The sequence below is a fragment of the Microtus pennsylvanicus genome, chromosome 5 (assembly GCF_037038515.1).
Source record: "Microtus pennsylvanicus isolate mMicPen1 chromosome 5, mMicPen1.hap1, whole genome shotgun sequence".
In the NCBI taxonomy this organism is placed as follows: Eukaryota; Metazoa; Chordata; class Mammalia; order Rodentia; family Cricetidae; genus Microtus; species Microtus pennsylvanicus.
In genome coordinates this window covers 51,205,229-51,233,100 of record NC_134583.1, presented here as the reverse complement: position 1 = coordinate 51,233,100, position 27,872 = coordinate 51,205,229, and the positions used below count along the sequence as shown (strand labels likewise).

Genomic DNA, 27,872 nt, shown 5'->3' with positions numbered 1-27,872 from the left:
TTTGAGGGAGATGGAATCTCAGTATGATTTTAATTTGTATTTCTCTAATTGCTATGGCTATTATCCATTCTTTTTCAAATATTTATTAGCCATTTGAATTTTTATTTTACAAACTATTTAATTTATTGACCCATTTATTGATTAGAGGATTTGTTTTATTGGTATTTAACATTTGAGTTGTTGATATATCGAGAGATGACTTCTTAGGCCAGTATATAGCTGGCAAAGATTTTCTCTAATTCTGTAGGCTATCTCTTTCCTCTGCTCATAGTTTCATTTTATGTAGTACCATTTTTTGGTTCTCCTGAACCATTGGGGCCTTTTTTTTTAGAAGAACTTTATGCCTGTGAATAAATCTTGAAGTATTTTCCTGTTTTGTTCTAAAAATTTCAAAATTTCAGGTTTTTATTTCATTTTGAATTTTTTTTACGGGATGAGAGAGAGGTCTAGTAGCATTCCTTGACGTGTGTGTAGGCAGACATTTCTATCCCAACTGATCCCACAACTGTTCAGTCTTAAAGAAACACACAGAAGTTTATAGTGATTATAAACTATTTGGCTTGTTAGCTCAGGCTTATTATTAACTAGCTTTTTTTTTTTTTGGTTTTTCGAGACAGGGTTTCTCTGTAGCTTTGGAGCCTGTCCTGGAACTAGCTCTGTAGACCAGGCTGGTCTCGAACTCACAGAGATCCGCCTGCCTCTGCCTCCCGAGTGCTGGGATTAAAGGCGTGCGCCACCATCGCCCGGTTATTAACTAGCTTTTATAACATAAATGAACCCATAATTTTGTCTATATTTAGCTACATGCTTTGGTCCCTTTTCTCAGTAAGGCATATTTTCATCTTGTTTCCTCTTCATCTGGCTGGTGACTGCATCTCTCTCTGCCTTTCTTCTTCCCAGAATTCTCCTACCCTAGTTGCCCTGCCTATACTTTCTGCCTGGCTGCTGGGCCAGTCAGTGTTTTATTAAACCAATACAAGTGACGAATCTTTACAGTGTACAGGAGCATTATCCCACAGCATGTGTGTATCGTTTTGCAGCACCATTTGTTAAAGAGATTGCCTTTTCTATAATATATGCTTTTGACAGTTCTCTCAAAAATCATGTGTTTGTAACTGTGTGACTTTAGTTCTGGGTTCTCTATTCTATCTCATCTGTTTAATTTTTATATTACACGATGTAAAATAAACCTCTTTTAAGAAGTAGCCCCATAGATATATAGCACTACTCAAACTGCTTAGTTCACAGTAGTTACTCATTTTATAATTTGGTAGATATTCTTTGAGAACTTTACATACTCAGGTGTATGTTTTTCTCTGTGTGCATTTATCTATTTTTTTTCAAATAGTGAAATAATGTTATATCAATTTTCTAGTTTATCTTTTTTTGTGATGTTCATCTTATTCCATTTGTATGGGTATTTTGTCTTCATGCCACATGAGTACCTATCAGAAGAAGGTGTCAAAGCCCCTGGAACTAGAGATACAAATGGTTATGAGCCATCATGTAGTTGCTGAGAGTTGTACCTTGGTCATAACTGAGCCTTCTCTCCAGCCCCTCAGAGGTTTTCTTTCCTAATGTTTTGTCTTAGAGATCTTTCCACAGCAGTACATGCATCTGTATCAATTAATAGAATTTTATCTCATGGTGGAAATATACTCTAACTCATTAGATAGTTCACTCAATGCCCCAAAGAAACTAATGAGTAAGTCTTATTAATCCTAGATATCTTATATTATAATTTTGTTTAATATAGATTTTGCACCCTGATCTGGAAGTAGCAGATCATGCTTTCCCTCCTCCACGAACAGCCTTATCCCATTCAAAAATGCTGGTAAGAAATTTAATATTCAAATTTAATATTTTTGAGTTGTGTACTTTTATTTTTAGGTTTGTTGAAGAAGCTGAGTTAGAAGTACCCCCAAATAGAAATTAGAATTCTTGTATTCTCAAAAAGTGTTACAATGCAGCGTACTGGCCAGAAGAGGGGATTTAGTTTTCTGTTTAGGAAGCAAGAGTAAAGACAGAAAAAAAAATCAGAGCCTCAGCTATTCCCAGGAAAACTACCCAATATAAGAATTTGGATTCTTCTGTTCTTGTAGTGCTATGTATCAAACAAAGTGCCTTACTCTTGCTATGCATGTGCTATATCACTGAGCTACATCTCTAATAGGGTGGATACTTAGAAAAATGAAATAATGAATGCTGATTTTAGGAGAGAATCAGGTTTGAGGTGTAAGTGCCCAAAGGCGATTGGATTAGCAGTCATAAACAAATAGGATAGATGATACCCCCTTTTTAAAAAATATTTATTTTTATTTATTATGTATACAATATTCTGTCTGTGTGTGCCTGCAGGCCAGAAGAGGGCACCAGACCTCATTACAGATGGTTGTGAGCCACCATGTGGTTGCTGGGAATTGAACTCAGGACCTTTGGAAGAGCAGGCAATGCTCTTAACCTCTGAGCCATCTCTCCAGCCCGATGATACCCCTTTTTTATTTTGCCCAGTTCATGTCTTAGAGGTGAATGTGTGACCAGTGGGAGACTTTAAAGAGCTCTGGTCCTTTGGAAAATGATGTAAGAATTCTTGACCTTAATTTCTTTATCCATTAAATTAGGTATTGACTAAAAAAATATGGAATTTTATTTAACAGTTTTAAAATTGTTTCTATTAAAACGTAGATTAGCAAGACTTACTTTTAAATCATATTTCATTAGAATAAGAATAGATTTTTATAATTTGGATGGATGTTGGAAAAAATTTTTAAGTCTTTAAAATATAATCTTTTAGTGTTTTCCCTTTTATAATTTTTACTATAATTTTTTGCATGTGTAAAAATAAAAGGTATTGGCATATATTCCTTTCTCTCACATAGTAAAAGAGGAAACTGTGCTGCTTTTTTTTCCTGTGGAAGAGAGCTGTATGCTCTTGAATCTATTTGTTTCAGTAGAAAAAACAAACCATTTGGCCCAAGAATAGGTAGACTATCATGGTCTGTGCCTGCTGCTTGGAGAAACACGCATGGGAAGCACAGCACACTTGCTCACTCAAGCTTTCTTCCTTCTCTGTTTTACTTAATTTGTTTTTTTACTAAATTAAATTACCTGTGTGTTTCTTTTTATATTTCCAGGATAAAGAAGTACGAGCAGTTTTCCTTAGGTTGTTTGCACAACTGTTCCAAGGATATAGGTCATGCCTCCAGCTTATACGAATCCATGCTGAGCCTGTGATACATTTCCACAAAGTAAGACACAGTGCCAGGTTGTCTGTCAAGTGGACTCACTTAAAAGAACCCCTCTCTTAGACATATATATTCAATTAATTTTTTTGTATATATGATTAAAGTCTCTGTGTTATGTGACACATGGAGTTGGCATAATATTTTTCTTCAGAATACATAAACTTAAAATTGATATTTCTCTTATTAAAGTTGAGTATTAATACCTGATTTTTTTTCCTCCTGTCCTTTAGATGAATTAATTTTTATTCTTTCCAATGCATGTAGCATTTCATGTACTAGACAAAACCATTTGAGAGAAATATGTTTCATGACCATGTTTAGTTACACCTAAAAGCATTCAAGCAATCATTAGTCTTTCTATTTTTATTTTAGTCATTTTTCCATTTACCAATGATAAATTATTATTTCACATTTTTTTCCTTTACAGACAGCTTTCTTGGGGCAGCGTGGTTTGGTTGAGAATGATTTCCTCACTAAAGTGCTCAATGGAATGGCATTTGCAGGTTTTGTTTCAGAAAGAGGACCTCCATTTAGAGCCTGTGATCTCTTTGATGAGGTATAGTTCTTATCAATGACTAATAATTAAAAAGCAAAAGCTATTATTTTAATGTTTACTCAAATTCATAGACATTATAAATTAAATATTAAATAATCTAAGTATTGTGTATCAAATCATAACATTTATAATGTATGATGGAGGAGGGTCATCTGTCTATGTGTTACTCTCATTGGTTACTAAAGAAACTACCTTGGCCTTTGATAGGACAGCAGCTTAGATAGGTGGAATAGACAGAACAGAATGCTGGGAGAAAGAAGTAGATTCAGGCAGATGCTATAGCTCTCCTCTCCAAGATGGATGCAGGTTAAGATCCTTCCTGGTAAGCCACCACCTTGTGGTGCTACACGCATTAATAGAAATGGGTTAATCAAAATGAGAGAGTTAGCCAATAAGAGGCTGGAACTAATGGGCCAGGAAGTGTTTAAAAGAATACAATTTGTGTGTTATTATTTCAGGTGAAAACTAGCCGGGTGCCAGGAACGCAGCCTGCTGCTCCTTTTACAAAGTGAAATAAATAGATAGTTATACTTTTCCTTAGTTAAGATAAAAGATAAAATAGATATAAATATTGTAACTGTAATTCTTGCTTTATAACTGTTTTGTTATTTATAATATATATTATTTTACTATGTTAAAGTTAAAGTCTTTCTTTTTTTGTTTAAAGAGAAAAGGGGGAAATGATGGAGGAGGGTCATCTGTCTATGTGTTACCCTCATTGGTTAATAAAGAAACTGCCTTGGCTTTTTGATAGGGCAGGATTTAGATAGGTGGAGTAGATAGAACAGAATGCTGGGAGAAAGAAAGCATAGTTGGTCAGATGCCACGGAGCCAGCTGCCAGGTCAGACATGCTGAATCTTTCCTGGTAAGCCACCACCTCATGGTGCTACACAGATTATTAGAAGTGGGTTAGTCAAGATGTGAGAGTTAGCCAAGAAGAGGCTAAATATAATGGGCCAGGCAGTGTTTAAAAAAAATACAGTTTTCATGTTATTATTTCTGGGGCTAAACTAGCCATGTGGGAGCCGGGCGGGACAAAAAGCAGGCCTGCTCGCCTCATCTCTACAAATGTAAATTGAGAAAATTATAGAATGTTTCAGACGTACATAAAGATTTTTAGAAACTGGGATTGAATAGCTTCTTGGTTCTTTTTGAAAATTAGACAGTGTTTGCATAAATAAAACTCAGTTTTTAAAATACAGTTGTTCAGTGATTTTAAGTCTGCAGCTGGGTCTAACTTGAAGCATAGATATGTGACTTTAAATTGCAGTTCTATTTAGTTAATCAATGTCATAGACCTGTAATTTAAATTTATAGCATTCCTGCTAACAATAATTGCAATTTTTCTAGCAACTTCAGTAGAAATATTTGGTACAGATATATAGTCTCTATCTTTTCAAGGATTTGGCCATATAAAGGGAGAAATAAAATAGATGAATAGGATACTATTTTACATTTATTGTGCTTCTTTTTTAAAATACATTTTCCATTTATCATTTAATTTTATATTCACAGCAGTGCATTAAGGCAACAGGAAAATGAATATCATTTATATTTAAGTTTATGAAACTTCAGTGTATTGGAACCAATAGATTTTAAAGTTCCTGACATTCATTAAAGAAAGACACTCCTGACACCCAAAATAAGGAAGGCTGTGTTACCTTTTACCCCTGGTGATTTATCTTGTGCAAAGAAAGTAGGCATGAAGGTCTTTCTTTCTGAGATGAGTCTTTTATTCTTTGTAAAGACAGTTAAGTACTTACAGGTAAAGGAAGGAGAGCAGAGCTTCTGTCTTGAATGAAGACCTACACCAGTGCCTCACTTAGTAACTAGCACATGCTGGTGTAAGGCACAGTTGTTTGCAGGCACTTACTGAGCTTTTGGTTCCCTGTTAATAACAGTTAATGTAACTGGACTTTGATCATAGTAATATTTATATTAACCCATATGTTCCTAATTAAGTCCTCAATGGTTAATGGCTTATCTAGTTAAACTAAAGTATTTACCAAAGTCCTTTTCTAACTCATTTACAGGTCTCTGAAACTTTGTTAATAGCAACATTAGTCTGTGTGCCATCTGAAAGAACTCTAGTTCCTTTCCCTTTTCATCTGTTTACTCTCCTCTACATTTCTTTAGTCTTCTACAGTAAGCATGTATTCCTACACAACTGTCTTAGCTAACTAGTTAATAAGGAAATGGATTCCATATATATCATTTGAGAATTAAAAGGAGTCTAAATGGTGTCCTACTGTTCCATCTTCATTTAAATATTAGAAATCTGAACCCAGGTCACACTGACCATCAAGTTCATCCAGCATGGCATGATTGTTTGTTCATATTTGTAAAGTAATGAAATATTTGGAGACTTGCTTATTTTTCTAAGTGAATTATTGTGAATGAGACTTACAGGGTGAAAATGCTTCTCTGCATTCCATAACTGCCTGTTCCCCAAGAGACACTGAGTAGAGACTACCTGGCAAGTCATAGGTTTGATAAGCCTTTGTCATTTGGGGATAGGGGTGAAACCCAATATAAATCTACATTAATTATTTGTAAAATTATATTTATATATATATGTATATATAATGACTCTTAGTTTGCATATTGTATGAAAATGTAAATTCAGCATATTTGGGTACTGATTATTGCCATCTGACTCTTTTTCCAAGTTGGTAGCTTTTGAAGTAGAGAGAATTAAAGTTGAAGAAAACAACCCAATGAAGATGATAAAGCACATCAGAGAACTTGCTGAGCAGCTATTCAAAAATGTAAGTGTATTTAGTCCATTTTAAAATATTAATAAAATGTTTCATTTTCAGAACTGAAAAGCTTCACCATTGTAGCTGTGATACTTGTGCTTGAGATAATCAGTCCCAAGATGTCACACTTGATCCTGTATGTCATAGTGTATAACATTTTTATATCAGTCACTGAGTCATGGAAATATCTTGACCACAGTTTTTCCTCATTAGTCTTTGCCTTCATTGTAAGTTTTCTTCTGGGTCTCATGCTTATTTACTGCAGAACGTTTAGACACATTGGGTATCAGAAGTATCTTAAATAGCATTGAGTGATATGCTCTGCTTCAGCATAGTGCACTGGTTCTCGTTGGAATTCTATTGTTTTGAAATAATGAAGTAGCCTGCAGACATACACACAGACAGAACACTGAAATAATGAAGTAATAAACTCAACTCACAGAAACTCAAAGATGAAAATGCTCCCTGGAGAGGGAAATGTTGTCATGTAAAAAATGAAGATGTGGTGAACAACAACCTGAATTCTTGGGCTGAATAGTGGGTTTTGGCTAAGTGGGTGCTGATTACTCCTGCTTGTGAAGCCTTTGATTTCTTTTGCTAAGAAACATAAATCAAGTGGGAAATATGGACCTCTGAAGAAAAGCAGAGGGAGTTTTTCTTAAGGAATTTGGAGAGAACTTGATATTAGTGTTCTGGCCCCAATGCGTATTGTTTAATCTAGCTGTTTGACAAGGTAAACCATTTTGACAGTGAGTTATTAGTCACTGCTTTGTCACATACATTTGAAATCTGGGAGGCAGTAAGTTAAATGCAGAAATACTAAACTACTACCTTGTTGTGTAGTTTCTAATAATTTTCTTTGCTTGTGCATGCAAGTGCACATGCATGTATTGAGTACCGAACCCAGATTTTTGGTGTGTGCAGTCATCCACTATACTTCTGAGATAGTCCCTGCTCTACTCAGTTATGCTCAAGTTCTACATTTGGAATCTGACCTTCCTTCGAGAGAAATAATTCTTTTTGAGAGATTTGTACTAAAACAAATGGTCTTTCTTTTCTGAACTATACCCATAATCAGTTTTGGTACAGAATTGAATATTCCTGGCTTATTTCTTTCAATTACTAGTGATTTTTATTATTAGTTTTCACAGTGTCTTTTGACTAACTTAAAAAGAACAATAATTAACACAGGCAGAAATTAGGCATACCATGCATGGTCCTGGCAAAAGATTATTTTCTATTTTAATTATTCAACAACAATACTTCATTGGACTGTCACTTATATATAATTAGTTCCTTTTCTAAGAAGCAATATTTTGTATTCTTAAACATCTCATTTTAAGTCATACATGATTTTATCAAAAATTTAAATAAATGATATGGCATTAACCACTTTACATACAGTATCATTAAAGATACTGTAAATTTATGTAAATTTATGCCAGGTTCAGTATGCCCATTTTCTTGAGGCTATAATTGGCTCAGAATGATGTAGCTATTAATTAGGTGATGTAATCCCGATTATAAATTTGTGAGTGTTCTCATGTATGATTTCTAACCTCACTCTGTCAGATTGGCTCTATCTGCAATTCCAAAAAAATTAACAATCAGCCAGGCAGTGGTGGTACATACTTTTAATTCCAGCACTCAGGAGGCAGAGGCAGGCAGATCTCTTGTAGAAGGCTAGCCTGGTCTACAAAGTGAGTTCCTGAAGAAACTGTTTGAAAACAACAACAACAACAAAAAGTGATGCTTCCACTAATCTTTTTGACAGTGTTTTAGCATACTTCCTCACTTAGCAGTGACCCTGTATGTGGCAATGACCCTGTGCAGTAAGGGAAGACAGGTATTAAATAGATGAGGAAATTGAAGATTAGGAAGTATTTTGTTCCTCTCTATGCAGGAATGGTTTATTGATGCATTTCAAAGATGAGCAAAATGCCATGTGGGAATCAGTCTAATTAACTGAGTCAAATAGGACTGATACTTTTAGTAACTAGTCGTTTACTTCTTTGATTTTTTTGCTAGGGAGGGAGTCTTAGAATCAGGGCTGTCTATGTATCCCTGGCTGTCTTGGAACTCCCTCTATATACCAAGCTGGCCTAAATCTCAGAGATCCCCTTGCGTGTGCCTCTGGGTTGAATGCCATATTCTGTTGGTCTTTGAAATGTTTGAAGACCTTCTGTTTATCTAAATATATCTGTTTAACCTTGAAAGAATACCTAATATGACTACAAGTTTGATTATTATAGATGACTATTCACCTGTATTTCTTCATTGTATATTACATTTTTAAAGAGTTGCATAGCACAATACCTCAAACAAGAGTAGAAACATACATTTAGTATAGTAAAAGTAACTTTAAATTTATATCAATACACAAAAATCCATACCAATGTAAAATATTGAAGAATAATGAAAATATTGAAGCAGTTGATTTTTTTAATTGAAAAGTAAATTCAATAATCTAGCCTTCTATCCTATCATTTCTATATTCTCCATATTTCTTTTCAGAAAGAGATCTTTAAGTTTAACTCCTTTGTTTAGCTTTATTTCTGACTAAGAACAATAACAATTGTAAAACACCCCCTTATAACTGGAAGAGAGAGGGACTGCAGGCTTTACATTGGCATTTATAGTATAAGAGGCCACACCAAGTGGGCTGATAACTTTAAGGCTACTTGCTGAATGATTTCCTGTAGCACCTCCCCCTTTTGTTTAAATAAGAGTTCTAAGTCTAATACAAAATTATATACAATAAGAACAAATGTCAAGTATAAAACTTAGAATTACAGCCAGCATAAACAATATCAAACAAGAAACATGTGATAAATGTTTCAATAATTATCCTATCCTAAGGAGTCTAAGTCTTATAAATAACTTAGCCAAGTCATGAGAGGAAAGTAACTATGACTGTCTAGTCTTAAACCCTATCGAAGACCCAAGAAGGGAAATAATATTACTTGAGTAAGCAGGAAGTGCAATCAAGCAACTTCCAAAATGTGCAACAAAAGACAGAGACAACTGGCTACCTGGGCAGTCACCCAAAGTCTCATTTGCAACATTGGATCAACCAACTTTGAGTAAGGCCTAGAGTAACTGACAGAGGCAGAAAATTTTTTAAAACCATCTTAACTTGTCTTAGCAAGATTTGACAGTCTTTTTTGTTGTATCCTACTTGTCCTGTATGGATATCATGCATTTTGTCAGTGCTTGATGCACAAACTGTTCCTTGCCCAAAAGTCAGTTTTGCAAGAAGAAAACAAACTCTAAGTGGAGTGTCTTCAGTGCTCAACATTTTCTGGAGAATAGATTGGAGCTGCCAAGAGCAATTGTGTCTCATGTCAACAGAACCCTAAGTTCTTTAAATGCCATATTTTACAGATTTTTGAAGTGGTTGAAGATTACCTATCTATGCAGAGTATAATCTCTATGTTCTGAAGAACCTGATTAGTCTAACTATAAGTATGACAAACATGGATGACTATTGACCTATATATAATTCTTTTTTTCTTTTATTTATTTATTTATTAAAGATTTCTGTCTCTTCCCCGCCGCCGCCTCCCATTTCCCTCCCCCTCCCCCAACTAAGTCCCCCTCCCTCGTCAGCCCAAAGAGCAATCAGGGTTCCCTGCCCTATGGGAAGTCCAAGGACCACCCACCTCCATCCAGGTCTAGTAAGGTGAGCATCCAAACTGCCTAGGCTCCCACAAAGCCAGTACGTACAGTAGGATCAAAAACCCATTGCCATTGTTCTTGAGTTCTCAGTAGTCCTCATTGTCCACTATGTTCAGCGAGTCCGGTTTTATCCCAGGCTTTTTCAAACCCAGGCCAGCTGGCCTTGGTGAGTTCCCGATAGAACATCCCCATTGTCTCAGTGTGTGGGTGCACCCCTCGTGGTCCTGAGTTCCTTGCTCGTGTTCTCTTTCCTTCTGCTCCTGATTTGGACCTTGAGATTTCTGTCCGGTGCTCCAATGTGGGTCTCTGTCTCCTTTCCTTGCCTGATGAAGGTTAATATTCAGGAGGATGGCTATATGTTTTTCTTTGGGTTCACCTTCTTATTTAGCTTCTCTAGGATCACGAATTATAGGCTCAATGTCTTTTATATATGGCTAGAAACCAAATATGAGTGAGTACATCCCATGTTCCTCTTTTTGGGTCTGGCTTACCTCACTCAGGATAGTGTTTTCTATTTCCATCCATTTGCATGCAAACTTCAAGAAGTCCTTGTTTTTTACTGCTGAGTAGTACTCTAATATGTATATATTCCATACTTTCTTCATCCATTTTTCCATTGAAGGGCATCTAGGTTGTTTCCAGGTTCTGGCTATTACAAACAATGCTGCTATGAACATAGTTTAGCATATACTTTTGTTGTATGATAAGGCCTCTCTTGGGTATATTCCCAAGAGTGATATTGCTGGATCCAGGGGTAGGTCGATGCTGAATTTCCTGAGAAACCGCCACACTGCTTTCCAAACTGGTTGCACAAGTTTGCATTCCCACCAGCAATGGATGAGTGTACCCCTTTCTCCACAACCTCTCCAGCAAAGGCTATCATTGGTGTTTTTGATTTTAGCCATTCTGACAGGTGTAAGATGGTATCTTAAAGTTGTCATGATTTGCATTTCCCTGATCGCTAAGAAAGTTGAGCATGATCTTAAGTGTCTTTTGGCCATTTGAACTTCTTCTGTTGAGAGTTCTCTGTTCAGCTCAGTGCCCCATTTTATAATTGGGTTGATTAGCCTTTTTCAGTCTAGTTTCTTCAGTTCTTTATATATTTTGGAGATCAGACCTTTGTCAGTTACGGGGTTGGTGAAGATCTTCTCCCATTCAGCGGGTTGCCTTTGTGTCTTAGTGACAGTGTCCTTTGCTTATAGAAGCTTCTCAGTCTCAGGAGGTCCCATTTATTCAATGAGGCCCTTAATGTCTGTGCTGCTGGGGTTATACGTAGGAAGTGGTCTCCTGTGCCCACGTGTTGTAGAGTACTTCCCACTTTCTCTTCTATCAGGTTTAGTGTGTTCAAACTGATATTGAGGTCGTTAATCCACTTGGACTTGAGTTTTCTGCATGGTGATAGATATGGATCTATTTTCATTCTTCCACAGATTGACATCCAGTTTTGCCAGCACAATTTGTTGAAGATGCTCTCTTTTTTCCATTGTATACTTTTAGCTCCTTTATCGAAAATCAGGTGTTCATAGGTTGTGGGTTAAAGTCAGGGTCTTCTATTCGATTCCATTGGTCGACTTCTCTGTTTTTATGCCAATACCAAGCTGTTTTCAATACTGTAGCTCTGTAATAGAGTTTGAAGTCAGGGATGGTAATGCCTCCAGACGATCCTTTATTGTATAAGATTGTTTTGGCTATCCTGGGTTTTTTGTTTTTCCATATAAAGTTGATTATTGTCTTCTCCAGATCTGTGAAGATTTTTGATGGGATTTTGATGGGGATTGCATTGAATCTATAGATTGCTTTTGGTAGAATTGCCATTTTTACTATGTTGATCCTCCCAATCCAAGAGCAAGGGAGATCCTTCCATTTTCTGGTGTCCTCTTCAATTTCTTTCTTTAAAGACTTAACGTTCTTGTCAAATAGATCTTTCACTTCCTTGGTCAGAGTTACCCCAAGATATTTTATGCTATTTGTGGCTATCGTGAAAGGTGAGGCTTCTCTGATTTCCCTCTCTGCTTCTTTATCTTTAGTGTATAGGAAGGCAACTGATTTTTTGGAGTTGATCTTGTATCCTGCCACATTACCAAGGTGTTTATCAGCTGTAGGAGTTCTTTGGTATAGTTTTTGGGGTCGTTTATGTATACTATCATATCATCTGCAAATAATGAAAGCTTAAGTTCTTCCTTTCCAATACGAATCCCCTTGATCCCCTTTTGTTGTCTTATTGCTATTGCTATAACTTCAAGCACTATATTGAAGAGGTATGGAGAGAGAACATCCTTGTCTTGTTCCTGATTTTAGTGGGATGGCTTTGAGTTTTTCTCCGTTTAATTTAATGTTAGCTGTCGGCTTGCTGTAAATAGCTTTTATTATATTTAGGTAGGATCCTTGTATCCTTATTCTCTCCAAGACATTTATCATAAAGGGGTGTTGAATTTTGTCGAATGCTTTTTCAGCATCTAATGAAATGATCATACGTTTTTTTCCTTCAGTTTATTTATATGGTGGATTACATTGATAGATTTTCGTATGTTGAACCAGCCCTGCATCTCTGGGATGAAGCCTACTTGGTCATAATGGATAATTTTTCTAATGTGTCCTTGCATTCGGTTTGCCAGTATTTTATTGAGAATTTCCTCGTCGATATTCATGAGTGAGATAGGCTTGTAATTCTCTTTCTTGGTTGGGTCTTCATGTGGTTTTGATATCAGGGTAACTGTAGCTTCATAAAAGAAATTTGGCAATGACTCTGCTGTTTCTATATTGTGAAATACATTAAGGAGTATAGGTATTAGTTCTTCTTGGAAGTTCTGGTAGATTTCTGCATTGAAACCATCTGGTCCTGGGCTTTTTTTCGAAGGGAGAGTTTTGATAACAGTTTCTAGTTCTTCGCGACTAACAGGTCTATTTAGATCATTCACCTGGTCTTCGTTTAGCTTTGGTATATGGTACTTATCTGTTGTAATAAGAGCGGCAGGGCTGTGTCCCCAGCACCCCAGCCGCCTGCTAGCTCATGCCCCAACATAATTACACGGACACTGTATTCTTTTAATCACTGCTTGGCCCATTATATCTAGCCTCTTCTCGGCTAACTCTCAACCCTGGACTAGCCCATTTCTAATAATGTGTGTAGCACCCCAAGGTGCGCTTACCGGGAAGATTCTAGCCTATGTCCATCATGGGTCGGAGCTGCAGGGAGAGAGGAGCCTGGCATCTGTCTTAGCGTCTGCCCCAGAGAGGAGAGCTATCGAGTCTGAGCTCACTTCCTCTTCCTCCCAGCATTCTGTTCTGCCTACTCCACCCACCTAAGGGATGGACTATCAAAATGGGCCAAGGCAGTTTGTTTATTACCAGTGACCTTCCTCCATCACTTATCAAAAAAAAAATGTCCATTTCTTTTGCATTTTCCAGTTTTGTGGCATACAGGCTTTTGTAGTAAGATCTAATGATTCTCTGAATTTCCTCTGTGTCTGTGGTTATGTCCCCCTTTTCATTTCTGATCTTATTTATTTGTGTGTTCTCTCTCTGTTGTTTAATTAGTTTGGATAGGGGTTTGTCGATCTTGTTGATTTTCTCCAAGAACCAGCTTTTTGTTTCATTGACTCTTTGGACTGTTTTCTGTGTTTCTATTTTATTGAATTCCGCCCTCAGTTTGATTATTTCCAGTCTTCTACTTTTGCGGGGCATGTCTGCTTCTTTTTTTTTTCTAAAGCTTTCAGGTGTGCTGTTAAGTCTCCAATGTGAGCTTTCTTCGTTTTCTTTAAGTGGGCACTTAGTGCTGTGAACTTTCCTCTTAGCACTGCTTTCATTGTGTCCCATAGGTTTGAGTATGTTGTCTCTTTATTTTCATTAAATTCCAGGAAGACTTTAATTTCTTTCTTAATTTCTTCCTTGACCCAGGTGTGGTTCAGTAGTTGCCATAGGTTTGAGTATGTTGTCTCTTTATTTTCATTAAATTCAAGGAAGACTGTTATTTCTTTCTTAATTTCTTCCTTGACCCAGGTGTGGTTCAGTAGTTGACTGTTCAGTTTCCATGAGTTTGTCGGCTTTCTGGGGGTAGCATTGTTGTTGCCTTCTAACTTTAATCCGTGGTGATCTAAAAAGACACAGGTGGACACTGATATTTTTTTGTATCTGTTGAGGTTTCCTTTGTTTCCGAGTATGTGGTCAATTTTTGAGAAGGTTCCATGAGCTGCAGAGAAGAAAGTATATTTTTTCCTATTTGGGTGGAGTGTTTTGTAGATGTCTGTTAAGTCCATTTGCTTCATTACCTCCAATAATTCTCTTAATTCTCTATTAGGTTTCTGTCTTATTGACCTGTCCCTTGGAGAGAGAGGTGTGTTGAAGTCTCCTACTACTAGTGTGTGTGGTTTGATGTCTGCCTTGAGTTCTAGTAATATTTCTTTTACATAAGTGGGTGCTTTTATTTTAGGGGCGTAGATATTCAGGATTGAGACTTCATCCTGATGAATTGTTCCTGTTATGAATATAAAGTGTCCATCTCGATCTCTTCTGATTGATTTTTAGTTTGATGTCAGTTTTGTTAGAAATTAGTATGGCCACACCTGCTTTTTTTTTCCTTAGGACCATATGCTTGAAAAACGTTTTCCCAACCCTTTACTCTGAGTAGATGCCTGTCTTTGTGGTTGAGGTGTGTTTCTTGCAAACAGCAGAATGTTGGATCCTGTTTTCATATCCAATCTCTTAGCCTGTGCCTTTTTATAGGTGAATTGAGACCATTAATATTAAGTGATATTAATGACCAGTGGTTGTTTACTTCAGATATTCTTACTGTTTTTGGTAGTAGAGTTTGTGTTGTCTCCCTTCTTTGAGTTGTGCTGGTGAAAGGTCGCTAGATGCCTGAGTTATTGTAGGCAGCGTTGGCAATGTTGGATTCCTTGGGTTGCAATTTTCCTTCTATTACTTTCTGTAGTACTGGATTTGTGGCTACGTATTGTTTAGATTTGTTCTTATCCTGGAATGTCTTGTTTTCTCCATTGATAGTGAACAATAGCTTGGCTGGGTATAGTAGTTTGGGTTTGCATCCATGGGCTCTTAGTTTTTGCAGTACCTCTATCCAGGACCTTCTGGCTTTCATGGTTTCCATAGAGAAGTCAGGTGTAAGTCTGATTGATTTACTTGCCCTTTTTCTTTTGCAGCTGTTAATATTCTTTCTTTAATATGTATATTTTGTGTTTTAATTATTATATGGCGAGTGGATTTTTTTATTTAGTCTGTTTGGTGTTCTGTATGCTTCTTAAATATTCAAAGGAATATCTTTCTTTATGTTGGGAAAGTTTTCTTCCATAATTTTGTTAAATATATTTTCTGGGCCTTTGAGCTATGACTCTTCTCCTTCTTCTATCCGTATTATTCTTAGGTTTGATCTTTTTATTGTGTCCCATATTTCCTGAATGTTTTGTGATGAGAATTTGTTGGCTTTGCTGTTTTCTTTGATCAGTGCGTTTATTTTCCCTATGGTGTCCTCAGAATTTGAGATTCTTTCTTCTATCTCTTGTATTCTATTGATTATGCTTGTTTCTGTAGTCTCTGCTCGTTGGCCTAGATTTTCCTTATTCAGCTGATCCTCAGTTTGTGTTTTCTACCTTGCTTCCATTTCAGTTTTCAATTCTTGAACTGTTTCCATTACCTGTTTGATCGTTTTTTTCTTGGTTTCCCAGGGTACCATTTACGTATTTACTGATTTCTTCAAACTTTTTGTTATACTTCTCATCCATTTTTATAAGGGTGTTTTTTACATGTTGTTTAAGGGACTCTATTGCTTTCATAAAGTCCATTTTTTCCACTTCTTCTGTGTTCGGGTGTTCAAGACCTTCTGTTGTAAGATCATTGGGTTCTGGTGTTTTCCAGATTATTGCGTGAATTTTTGCCTTGGCGCCTGCCCATCTCCTCCTATAGATGCTATCTAATCGGTCTTTTAAAATCGGATCAGTTTTCTCTGCTGGCCAGGGGCTCCTCTTACAAAATACCCTTGGTCTGTTTCCTGGCTCCTGCCGGGGGCCAATATCCCTCTCACCCCTCAGATGGGTCTTCAGGAACAGGACCAGGCTCCCCGTTTGTCAGGGACCTCGACAACCAAAGGCCTACCTCTTTGATTTAATTGTAGTGGGGCCATCTGCTCTCGGCGTTTGCGCTGGTCCCTGCCGCCTGCGTCAGCCGCTGCCAGTCCCCGCCGGTCCCGCCACCTGTGTCTGCCACCGCGCCGTTCCCCGCTGGTCCTCCCTATATATAATTCTTAATACCTATATGGCTTAAAGACTAAGACTTCATATAAACAACCTTTAAACAGCTGTGCAAAAAATGAGGAAAATGACCTCAAAATGCAAACAATGTATAAGTTTCTTTATCAGAGGTTGAAATATATAGTGCAATATGATAAATATACCCTTGTAGCAGCAGGCCACTTGTTGGTTCCTGGCCACTTAACCCTGAAATAATCACATAGAAACTGTATTAATTACATAACTGCCTGGTCCATTAGCTCTAGTTTCTTATTGGCTAACTCTTACATCTTAATTTAACCCATTTCTATTACTCTGTGTATTGCCACGTGGCAGTGGCTTACTGGATAAAGATTTTGTAAACTCTTCAGCAGGGCTACATGGCTTTTCTCTTGACTCCTCTTCCTTTCTCCCAGCATTCGTTTTAGTTTTTCCTGCCTATCTAACTTCTGACCTGCAGTGGGCCCAAAGCAGTTATTCTTTATTCATTAATGGTAATCACAGCATACAGAGGGAACTCCTACATCACCTCCCCCTTTTTGTTTAAATAAAAAAGAAGGTTTTAACTTTAACATAGTAAAATTACATATAACAAAACTGGTATCAAGCAAGAATTATAGTTACAATATTTATATCTACTTTATCTTTTATCATAACTAAGGAAAACTATAACTATAAATCTTTCAACTCCATCAAAGACTCCAGAAGGATATAATATTACCTTAGTAAACAGGAAGGATATTGTAAGCAACTTCCAAAACTCTGGAAATGACAGAGACATCTCAATGCCAGGACAGTCATCCGAAGTTCTCCTGTACTACTGGGGCATCCATCTTCAGTCTACAGACCCACAATATCCAGCAAACTTTTCCATGAAGTAGAATATTTCAAAGATAGTTCCGCCTATATTGGCAGTTTGTCAGTCACATTTTTCTGTGTTCTGCAGACTGTCTAGCAGACTCTTTAATGAATCAGGAACCCCTTAAGGATTGTCTCACCTTTAGGCAAGTTCAGCAGGCAATTCTCTGCATATCCTAAAATTGTATCAATATATAAAATGTCTTAAGCAGAGGTAGAAGTATGCATGCATACAGTATGACAAAATAACTTTTCCTAGGTATACAAATATTGTAGACAGAATTAGGAACATATTCAATATAATTTGAATTTGTATCAATATATAAAAATCTGTACCAATGTTAATTACCTATAAATAATAGCTCACAAATATTCATTCTATTACTATTGTTATGAGTAAGCTCACACTAATCTATCTTTTATCCCATGCAGTTTTTCTTTTTTTTTAAGATATCTCTGAACCTACGTAATTTCCACCCCAATCTCTAACCCTATACCAATTATAATCAACCCCTAATTGATATCCCTAACCCTGAGGACAAACTTTGTTGGGAAAGGGGACATCATCTTCTAGAATTACTTCCAGCTGTCATGGGGGCAATGATCTTTTTATGGGATCCTGTGAAAGTAAATTGATGGTTAAGTCTCAAGATTACTGTCTGATAGAGTTGCAAATAGTTTCTGAGTATTCATTAGGGTTTTTCTGAGGATCCTATTTGGAGTTCTGGCCAGAACGTTGTAAGAAGATGCACCATTTCAGCTAACCAATTTGGAACCATCTTGAGCAAGTGGTATCTGAAACCAGTCTTATAGTGGCACTATCAGCATCATAACGTCATGTCAATCAGGTGGATTCGTTTGGGTCCCCATCTTCTTCCTGAAAACTCCAAAGATTATTGCAGGAAAATTCATTGTTCATTGTGGAAAACGTAAGCATTATTCATACAGACATATATTCAATGAAAGGTCTGATAGAGACAAAAATAGGTATGAAAAAGGTAAGGTTTTTTTTCTAAATTCTTTCTTCTTTCTGTCCTATACTATATGGCTCCTAGCATGAGACAGAAACTCCGAATTTTTCATTTAACAGCATGCTTAGATTGAGAGAAGGACAGAGTCATTGTCCAACTCCAAAGTCAGCTTTGATTTTTAAGTGAGTGGTGACTATTATTCTGGTTTATGTTCAGTGATTCTTACCTTCAGATGATCTGTCTTCATAAGTCATAATAATCTTTTGCTTGGTGATCCTAACTGGATAATTATCCTTTCCTCTTTAGGTATCTAGATGTCCAAGGTCTCTTGACTTTTCAAAGATGAGCATTTTCCTGCAAAGACAAGAACAGAACCTTGCCCCAGCCCTTATGAGGTTTCCTTACCACCTGTATGTTTGTCACATCTGTGGATGAGCCGTGATTTCTCTTTCTCAAAAAGTTTCTCTTTTTCAAACCAAATCTTTATTAATTTTGATAGTATCCATAAATTTCTTCTCTTCTAGAAACAAAAGTAAAACCCCCTTCCCACCGTAGCCCAACAACCCCTTTCCTGGTTTCTATTTTGAGGTCAACACATCCTTCAAATACATCAATCAATTTAGTTCAGAAGCATTTTCTATTATCCAGGTCTTTCTGCTGCTGTTGTTCCTTTCTCATTAGCATTAAAAAATTCAAGGTTAGTAAAGCATTATGCAATCATTTCTGCGGGGTATTTTCCATTGCTTTTTTTTTAAAACATATCCATTATAGTTCAATTTGATATTTCTGTAACTGCCTGACCTGTAGGATTTTTAGTATACCTGGAATATGCTTGATATTATAACAAGCAAAAAATTGTTTCATTTTCTTAGAGACATATGCTAGACCATTATCTGTCCTTATTTGTGCATGTATACCCATGATGGCTATAACTTCTAATAAATGTGTGATTACTGAATCAGCCTTTTCTGAGCTTCCACCAGTTGCCCATTGAAAACCTGAATACGTGTCAATGGTGTGGTGTACATATTTTCATTTTCCAAAATCTGCAGAGTGGAACACATCCATCTGCCAGATTTCATTCCTTTGAGAACCTTTGGGTTACTCCCTGCAGGTAGTGGTGTTTGGTTATAGAAAGAGCAAGTAGGAGACATCTCTTTATAATCTTCTTAGCCTGGTGCCTTGTAATAGAAAACTCTTTATTTAAACCTTTGCTATTGACATGGTGTTTCTTATAGAATTCTGAGTTCTTCCGCACACTTCCAAACAATAATCGATCAATTTCTGCATGACTTTGTGCTAGAGGATGTGGCAGACCCCTATGGGATCAGGTGTGTTATGTATATGGGACAAAGCCTATTTCTGATTATATGTTGAATCTGTGTAAATAATGAAGTCAATTCTTTATTATCTGGTATAAATTCAGCGGTTTCAATATACAAAACAACTCTTGCTACATATCAGTAACTATATTGAGAGGTTCTTTAAAATCCTTAGTACTGTGAGAATACCATATAATTCTGCCTTTTGGACAGAATTATAAGGGCTTTGCCCTACTTAAATCTTCTGATTTATAATCTGCCTTTCCTGATTTATTTGCATTAGTATAGAATATACGGACTTCAATTATTGGTGTGTCACGTACAATGCAGGGAAAGATCCAAGTAGTTCTCTTTCTAAGATTAATTCTATCACTTTTTGGATAAGTTAAATAGTCTCTCCTAAAAACTTAACACAAGTTCTTTGCCAAAGTTCATTGACTTCCCATAATTTTTTATGTTAATCAGTAGTAAAAGTTACTCTGCTGAATCTATTTCTGCTAGTTGACGAAGTCACAATTTTCCTTTTGTAATTAATTCAGAAACCTTTTCCACATACGGTTTTAATTTCTGACTTGGTTTATGTGGTAAAAAAGATCCATTTTAAGATAATATCTTCCCTTTGCATTAAAATTTATGTAGGGAAATTCTGGAAGGCAAGAAGACTTGAATACAATTAAGATTTGGATCCACCCTATCCACATGTGCCTCCTGTAATTTTTCTTCAACACCAATCAATTCCTTTTCAGCTTCAGCTGTTAATTCCCTGCAACTATTTGAGTCTTTGTTATCATCTAAGGTTTTGTCTAAATGAACTATTAGATCAGGTGTTATCCCAAAAGCTGGTCATAGATTGGAAATATCTCTTAACAATCTAAGAAAGTAGCTGGGCGATGGTGGCGCACGCCTTTAATACCAGCACTCGGGAGGCAGAGGCAGGCGGATATCTGGGAGTTTGAGGCCAGCCTGGACTACAAGAGCTAGTTCCAGGACAGGCACCAAAGCTACAGAGAAACCCTGTCTCGAAAAACCAAAAAAAAAAAAAAAAAAAAAAAACAATCTAAGAAAGTCATTAACGGTCAGCAATCAGTCTCTCCTAATTTGTGCATTTTGTGTTCTAATTTTCTGTAAAACTTCTTTATAACCAAGGCAATTGACAGAATCTCCTCTCTGTATTTTTTTTTTCTGGAGCAGTTTATAATCCCCACTTTGACAAAATTTTCGTTACTTCTTCAAACATTCTAAAGTATCTACATTTCAATCAGATATCAAAATGCTGTTCATGCAATGATAAATTATAGATTTAGGAAATTGCTTACGTATTATATCCAATTGCTGACTTACAAAGTATTGTCACAGGGTAGGGCTATTAAGCATTTTGTGTGGGAGAATCCTCCACTGCTATCTCCTAGTAGGCTGAGAATTATTAAAAGTAGGCACTGGGAAGGCAAATTTCTCTTTATTCTTTTCTTGTAAAGGTAAAGTGAAGAAACAGTCATTTAAATCAATAACTATATATGAAAATAGAGAAGGCAGAGGAATCCAGACTGTAGAGGGCCCATAGGTTGAATTATCTTGTTGACAGGTCTTAGATCTGTCACCATTCTCCATTTAGCAGATTTCTTTTTAAAAACAAATGCAGAAGAATTCCAAGGGCTGGTTGATTCTTCAGTATGGTAAGCATCTAGTTGCTCCTGTACCAGCTGTTCTAAAGACTGCAGTTTGTCTTCTGTTAAGGGCTGTTTGTTTAACCCATACTGTTTTCTTAGTTAACCATTTTAAATGTAGGGCCATTCGTACCTTGATGGAGGAAGGTCATTGGTTAAATAAAAAGAAACTGCTTGGTCCTCATTGGTTAGAAGATAGGTGGGAGGAGTAAACAGAACAGAACCCTGGGAGGAAGAGGAAGTGAGCTCAGACTCCACAGCTCTCCTCTCAGGAGCAGATGCCTCAGAGAGACGGCATGCCACACGCAATGAAGCTCCGACCTAGAATCTTCCCGGTAAGACCGGTGCTCACACATTATTAGAGATGGGTTGATCGGTATATCAGAATTAGCCAGTAAGGGCTAAAGTTAAAGGGCCAAGCAGTGTTTAAATGAATACAGTTTGTGTGTTGTTATTTTGGGGCAAAAGCTAGCCGAGCAGGCGGCTGGGCTGTTGGGGACACAGCCCTGCCGCCCATATTACTACAAATGGCGCCCAACGTGGGGCTCGAACCCACGACCCTGAGATTAAGAGTCTCATGCTCTACCGACTGAGCTAGCCGGGCAGGCGGCTGGGGTGTTGGGGACGCAGCCCCGCCGCCCATATTACTACAGTACCTCTAAAGATTTGCTAATTGCTTTGTGTTCTTGTACAGCCTTAATGGCTGGTGACCTATGTGTATAGTACCTTATAATATCCTTCCCAGTAATATGAATTTCAGGAACTGCAAGAATGTTAATCTGGGTATTCCATGGAATTCATGACCCCATATATTCACTGCAATATTAGCCACGTGTGGCCTCAGCCTTTCTTTCTGTCCTCCTGGCCCTATGCATTCAACCCATCTCATTTTTTGTTTCTCTTGAAATAGGGTTACAATACCTAGGAATTGAACATCTGCCTCTTGAAGAGGCCAATTTGGATGCCAACATTCTGGAGTAATGATACTCATGTCTATACCCATGTCTATCAAACCCACAATTACAGTGTTATTTATGCGTACTCTTAGCTTTGGTCTTTGATTATTTATAGATGTTTGCCAGAATATATGTTTCCTATTTCCTATTGGAATTTTTTATTCATCTTCCATGTTTATTCCATCATCCAGAACAGTATTTTGTTTTGTTTTATTTTACAGCAGGCACTAGATTTTTTTAATTTTCCTCATGAGACATTTCCTCCACAATGACTGGGTATGACTGTACCACTTTTGACTTGAGAGGTTCCCCAAGGATTTTCACAATGGTATCCAGTTGCCTTGTCTTTTGTTAATCCGTATTTATTGGTCCAGTGTCAACCTTTGCCTCACCTCCTACATAATCTATAAGGTTGCTATCTTTTATTTTTGCCATTCCCAGAAGAGACATTATTTCTAGGAATTTCTTTTCTAGAATCCCTTCTCAGATGTCCTATTCTACCACAATTAAAACCTTGGCATTTTGATGTCTACTCATACCTCTGAAAATTGCTTCTCTTACCCCAAGATTCAGTATTATAGTCAAATATCTCACTCTTCATTGTATGCAGGATCCATTCATGTATAGGTGCTGATCTAACCTTTAAAGGATCAAGTATCTTTTTGCATTCTAAGTTGGCATTTTCAAAAGCCAGAGATTCAATAAGTACTCGTCTAGCTTCTGGTTCTGTTACTCCTATTTGTACAGCCTTAGTTAATCTTTGTAATAAGTCACTAAAGGTTTCTTTATGGCCCTGTTTCACCCTAATATATGATACAGTTTGTTTTTCTTAAATCCTGTCCCAAGCATTTAAGGCTGCTGTGTGGCATAGGTACAAGATTTGTTCATCATAAAATCTTGATCCTATGGGTCAGCATAAGTGCCCTTGCCAAGAATTTGATGTTGGGAAGTCTCAAGACCTTTTGCTTTTCCCTGTTGTTCTAAAATTTTTGCTTCTTCTCACAAATAACATTTCCACATCAATTGTGGCCCATCATCCAGGACTGCTGAAACTAATTAAAGCCAGTCATATGGGGGTAGCCTTATTGCTAGAAGATCATGTCTTTACCATCTCCCTAACAAATGCTGAATGCAAGCTATACGATATTTGTCGGGGTCTAGTGCCAGCCTGGGCCCTAAATTATTCCTCCAGTCCAGAGGGGAGGTGTGGAAATAATTGAGAGAACTCACATGGCTTTATCCATTTGGAGATTCTCAGTGATCCCTCATGAAATCCTGAGTTCAAATCTAAAAATTCTCTGTGATTATTCTCTACAGCCTTTGTACCAAAACGTAAACTGGGGATAAATTCATTAGCATGTTGTTTCCTAGGTAACCAGGTGAATGACTTTAGTCACGTTCACACCTTTCTATGCCCTCTCTGTCATGTCCTCCTACATTCCTGCTTTGTATGCCAGCTCTGTCACATAGGCCAAATTAACATCTTTATCCCAGACATCCTCCAAATTACAAAGAAGGAGCAGAACAACATTAGCTTATCTTGCCCCTTTGTTAGGGAGGTGACCACCTCCTGTGTGGCAGGTGCAAACTATGGCATGGAAGTCTGACTTCCATTCGATGTAGAAATGTGGGCCTACAGTCCACTCTCTCTTAATTAATTTTAATGAAACCTGTGCTTCTGAACAGGACAGATCATCACATCTGCCTTAGGCAAAGACTTCTCCCTTTACCCAAATTTACTCGTCTTTGCAAATTAGGCATTTTATTTTATGCAAGCTCCTGTCTTAGGTTTCTGTGGGGTGGAAACTTCAAAACCGTCATTGACTGCAGATCTCTGTGAAGAAAAGAGATTAAGGGAGAGAAATACCTTTGGGCTCTGTGTCTTGGAGCCATACTTTCTTGTCAGGATACATCATAATGCTTTAATTTCTTTTAGTCATTCATTCCTATAGGAACCCGTCTATCTTCTTTGGATCCTTTTGGGCATTTAGAACTTGATGGTTTTTAAGAGTTGATTACAGAGTAGGAAGCTAAAACCCTTCATCTCTGACAGGTACTGGCATTATTAAAACCTGTCCTTGTACCTTCTTTCCCTGCTCCTCAGCTCCAATAATTTCCTCAATTGTTTCAAATCTTTTTACTTTTGTAAAGCCTGAATCTCTTGACCTGTATATATTTCTAGTAATTTCACTGAGGCACCTAGCCTCTGGTCCTCATTCTGCACATGTCATTCCAATGTCTGAAGTTTTTTCCTTGAAAGATAGTATCTCATCCTTGGACATTATTTTGATAGTGTGCAGATTGCCTTCTTGGAGAGATGCTCTATCTGCTAACCTATCATAACTTTTTAATACATTTTGGTTGTCAAATTCAACAGTATGAATTCTTTCAGATAATTTCTCAGTACCCTATGACATGGATTGAATTTTGTCTGTCAAATTAATGTTACCCTTTTCAATAGTATTAATTTTCAGATAACTTTAGATTTCCAATGGTATTAATTCTTTCAGCTAGCTGTTCGTTATTAGTCTGTAAAAACTGTATCATTTCTAAAAGTGCCTCATTCTTGGCTATTTTATCAAACCATTTTCTTAAGGATATAATATGAAGAATAAAACTTAGTCCCAATATCGACTAAATGGATGCATCACAATAGCCATTTAAGCCTTGCAGAATACAATCCATAGTATCAGCAAAAATTATTTATTAAAATTCTGCATGGTAATATTGTGTGCAATTATATAACTTTTGTCCAGCAGATGTCACAGTTGCAGCTGCATGGCAAAGAGCTGCCACTGGTGGCTAAGCAATCAGTGGCAGCGCAACTGGTGGTGGTACAAATAGTCCCGTGCCGCTTTGGTTTTCTGCCTTGGTGTCTGGTTAAATACTGACAAATATGCTTTCCTTTGACAAATTAAAAGCAATTAAATCAATTCTGTACACGGAGCAAGGAGCCCAAAACTCACAAGCAGGGAACACCAACCAGAAGCTGCTCAAGTCGCCACAGCAGTGGGGAGAGGACATGTGCACAAGCCTGGGAAATTTCCAAGTTGCCGTGTTTAGCTCCGCTGTAGCAAGGTTTTACAAAACAATCACTTAGTAGGTGAAAACAAGCCAGCAAGCTGGGGTGGGAGACCTTCTGGGCATGGACCTTTTGGGCCTTTCAGACCGGTCCACTGATTAGGTGTAGAGTTGGGATCCACGTGGGTACCAGATGAAGGACTCTAAAAAGAAATCCCTCACTAGCTCAGAATTGAGTATAATAAAGGGTTATTTATTTAGGTGTAGACGTACAGGTCACAGTCCTCTGCATGAACAAGGAAACAGTAACCAAATCCAGCAACCAGAAGAGAGAGGTGTAAACATTTTACATCGGCATTTATAGTAAAAAAAAGACCATGCCCAAGTGGGATGGTAATTTAAAGGCTACTAGCTGAAGATATTTCCTACAGCAGATATTCTCTGTGTTTTAGTTAGTTTGGATAAGGGGTTGTCTATCTTGTTGATTTTCTCAAAGAACCAATTCTGTTTCTTTGATTCTTTGTATTTTTTTTTTGTTTCTATTTTATTGATTTCAGCTCACAGTTTGATTATTTCCTGCAGTCTATTTCTCTTGGGTGTGTTTGCTTCATTTTGTTCTAGAGCATTCAGGTGTACCGTTAGGCCTTTGCATTTTTTTATGAAGGCACTTAGTGGTATGTGTCCCATATGTTTGGGCATGCTGTGCATTTATTTTCATTGAATTCTAGGAAGTCTTTAATTAATTTTGTTATTTCTACCTTGATACAGTAGTTATTCAGTAGGGAGTTTTTCTGTTTCCATGAGTTTGTAGGTTTTATGTTGTTCTTGTTGTTTATATCCAATCTTACTCTGTGGTTAATTTCAGTTTTCTTTTGTCTTTTGAGACTTGCTTTGTGACTGAGTATGTGGTTCATGAGGTGCTGAGAAGAAAATATAATCTTTTATGTTTAGATGAAATGTTCTGTAGATATCTGTCAGGTCCATTTGGGTAATAACATTTGTTAGCTTCATTATTTCTCTATTACATTTCTTTCTGTCTTAACTGTCTATTAGTTTGTGAGATTTGGTGAAATTTGAGTTTTAGTAATGCTTCATTTACGAATGTGGGTGCTCTTGTGTTTGGAGCATAGATGTTAAGAATTGCAGTGTTGTAGACAGATCTCTGTAAGTTCGAGGCCGGCATGGTCTACAAGAGCAATTTCCAGGACAGGCTTCAAAGCTACAGAGAAACCTTGTCTCGAAAAACAAAAAACAAACAAAAAAAAAGTTTAAATTTTTTAGTAAATCCTGAGTACAAAAAATAAGGGAGGGAATTGTAATGTCTTCCTGATCAATTTTTCCTTTGATAGCTATAAAAGGTCCTTCTCCATCTATTTTGATTAATTTTGATTTGCAGTCTATTTTGTTAGATATTAGAATACCTATAGCAGCTTGCTTGTTACATCCATTTGCTTAGAAAATAAAATTCTAACCCTTTACTCTCAGGTAATATCTGTCTTTGATGTTGAGGTATTTCTTGTATGCAGCAGAACGATAGATCCTGGTTTCTTGTTTTGTTTTGTTTTCCCATTCTGATATGCCTTTTTATTGGATAATTTAGCCCCTTGATCTTGAGATATATTAATGACCATTGATTGTTAATTTCTGTTATTTTGTTGTTGTTTGTGGTGATGGTGGTGGTAGGGTGTATGTATGTGTTTGTTTCCCTTTGAGCTTTGCTAGATGCACAATTATTTATTGCCTTGTTTCGTGGATGTAGTTCATTTCCTTGGTTTGGAGTTTTCTTTCTAGTACCTTCTGTAGGGCTGGATTTGTCGATAGTATTTAAACTTGACTTTGTCGTATAATATCTTGTTTCTCCATTTATGGTGATTTAAAGTTTTGCTAGGTATAGTTTTGCTGCCATTTGTGGTCTCTTAGAGTCTTCAAGACATCTGTCCAGACCCTTCTGGCTTTTATAGTCTACATTGAGAAGTCGGGTGTAATTCTAATAGCTCTGCCTTTATATGTTACTTGGCCTTTTTCTCTTGTAGCTTTTAATTATTTTTTTTGTTCTGTATGTTTAGTGTTTTGATTATTATGTGGTACAGGGACTTTCTTTTCTGGTCCAGTCTATTTGGTGTCCTGTGAGCTTCTTGTACCTTTTATTAGGATGTTCTTTAGGTTAGGAAAATTTTCCTCTATAATTTTGTTAAATATATTTTCTGGGTTTTTGAGCTGCTAGAATTCTTCTTCTATTCTTATTATTCTTTGGCTTGGTCTTTTTATAGTGACCCAGATTTCCTGGATGTTTTGTGTCAGGAATGTTTTAGCTATAACGTTTTATTTGACTGATGAATGTATTTCTTCTATTGTATCTTCAATGCCTAAGATTCTCTCGTCCATCTCTTGTATTCTGTTGGTGATGTTTGCTTCTGTATTTTCTGTTTGCTTACCATATTTTCCATTTTGTGAATTCCCTCATTTTCCTTTTTTCTTTATTGCTTCTATTTCAATTTTGAGATCTTGAACAGTTTCCTTCATCTGTTGGTTTTTTTCTTGACTTGACATTCTTTAATGTATTTGTTGATTGCCTCCATTTTTTACTGTTTTTCCCTCAAAT

General features: G+C 36.9%; 1 protein-coding gene across 4 annotated transcripts in view; it reads left to right on the top strand.

Annotated features, from left to right (window-relative positions):
• The window catches only part of Sbf2 (SET binding factor 2), a 395,017-nt gene that overhangs the window by 211,942 nt on the left and 155,203 nt on the right, over positions 1–27,872 (top strand). For all 4 annotated transcript variants that reach the window (XM_075971874.1, XM_075971873.1, XM_075971872.1 and 1 more), the window contains exons 10-13: positions 1,757–1,834; positions 3,135–3,248; positions 3,673–3,801; positions 6,472–6,570. In XM_075971874.1, coding sequence (XP_075827989.1) covers positions 1,757–1,834; positions 3,135–3,248; positions 3,673–3,801; positions 6,472–6,570 — 420 coding nt within the window. The remainder of the gene's footprint in view (positions 1–1,756; positions 1,835–3,134; positions 3,249–3,672; positions 3,802–6,471; positions 6,571–27,872) is intronic.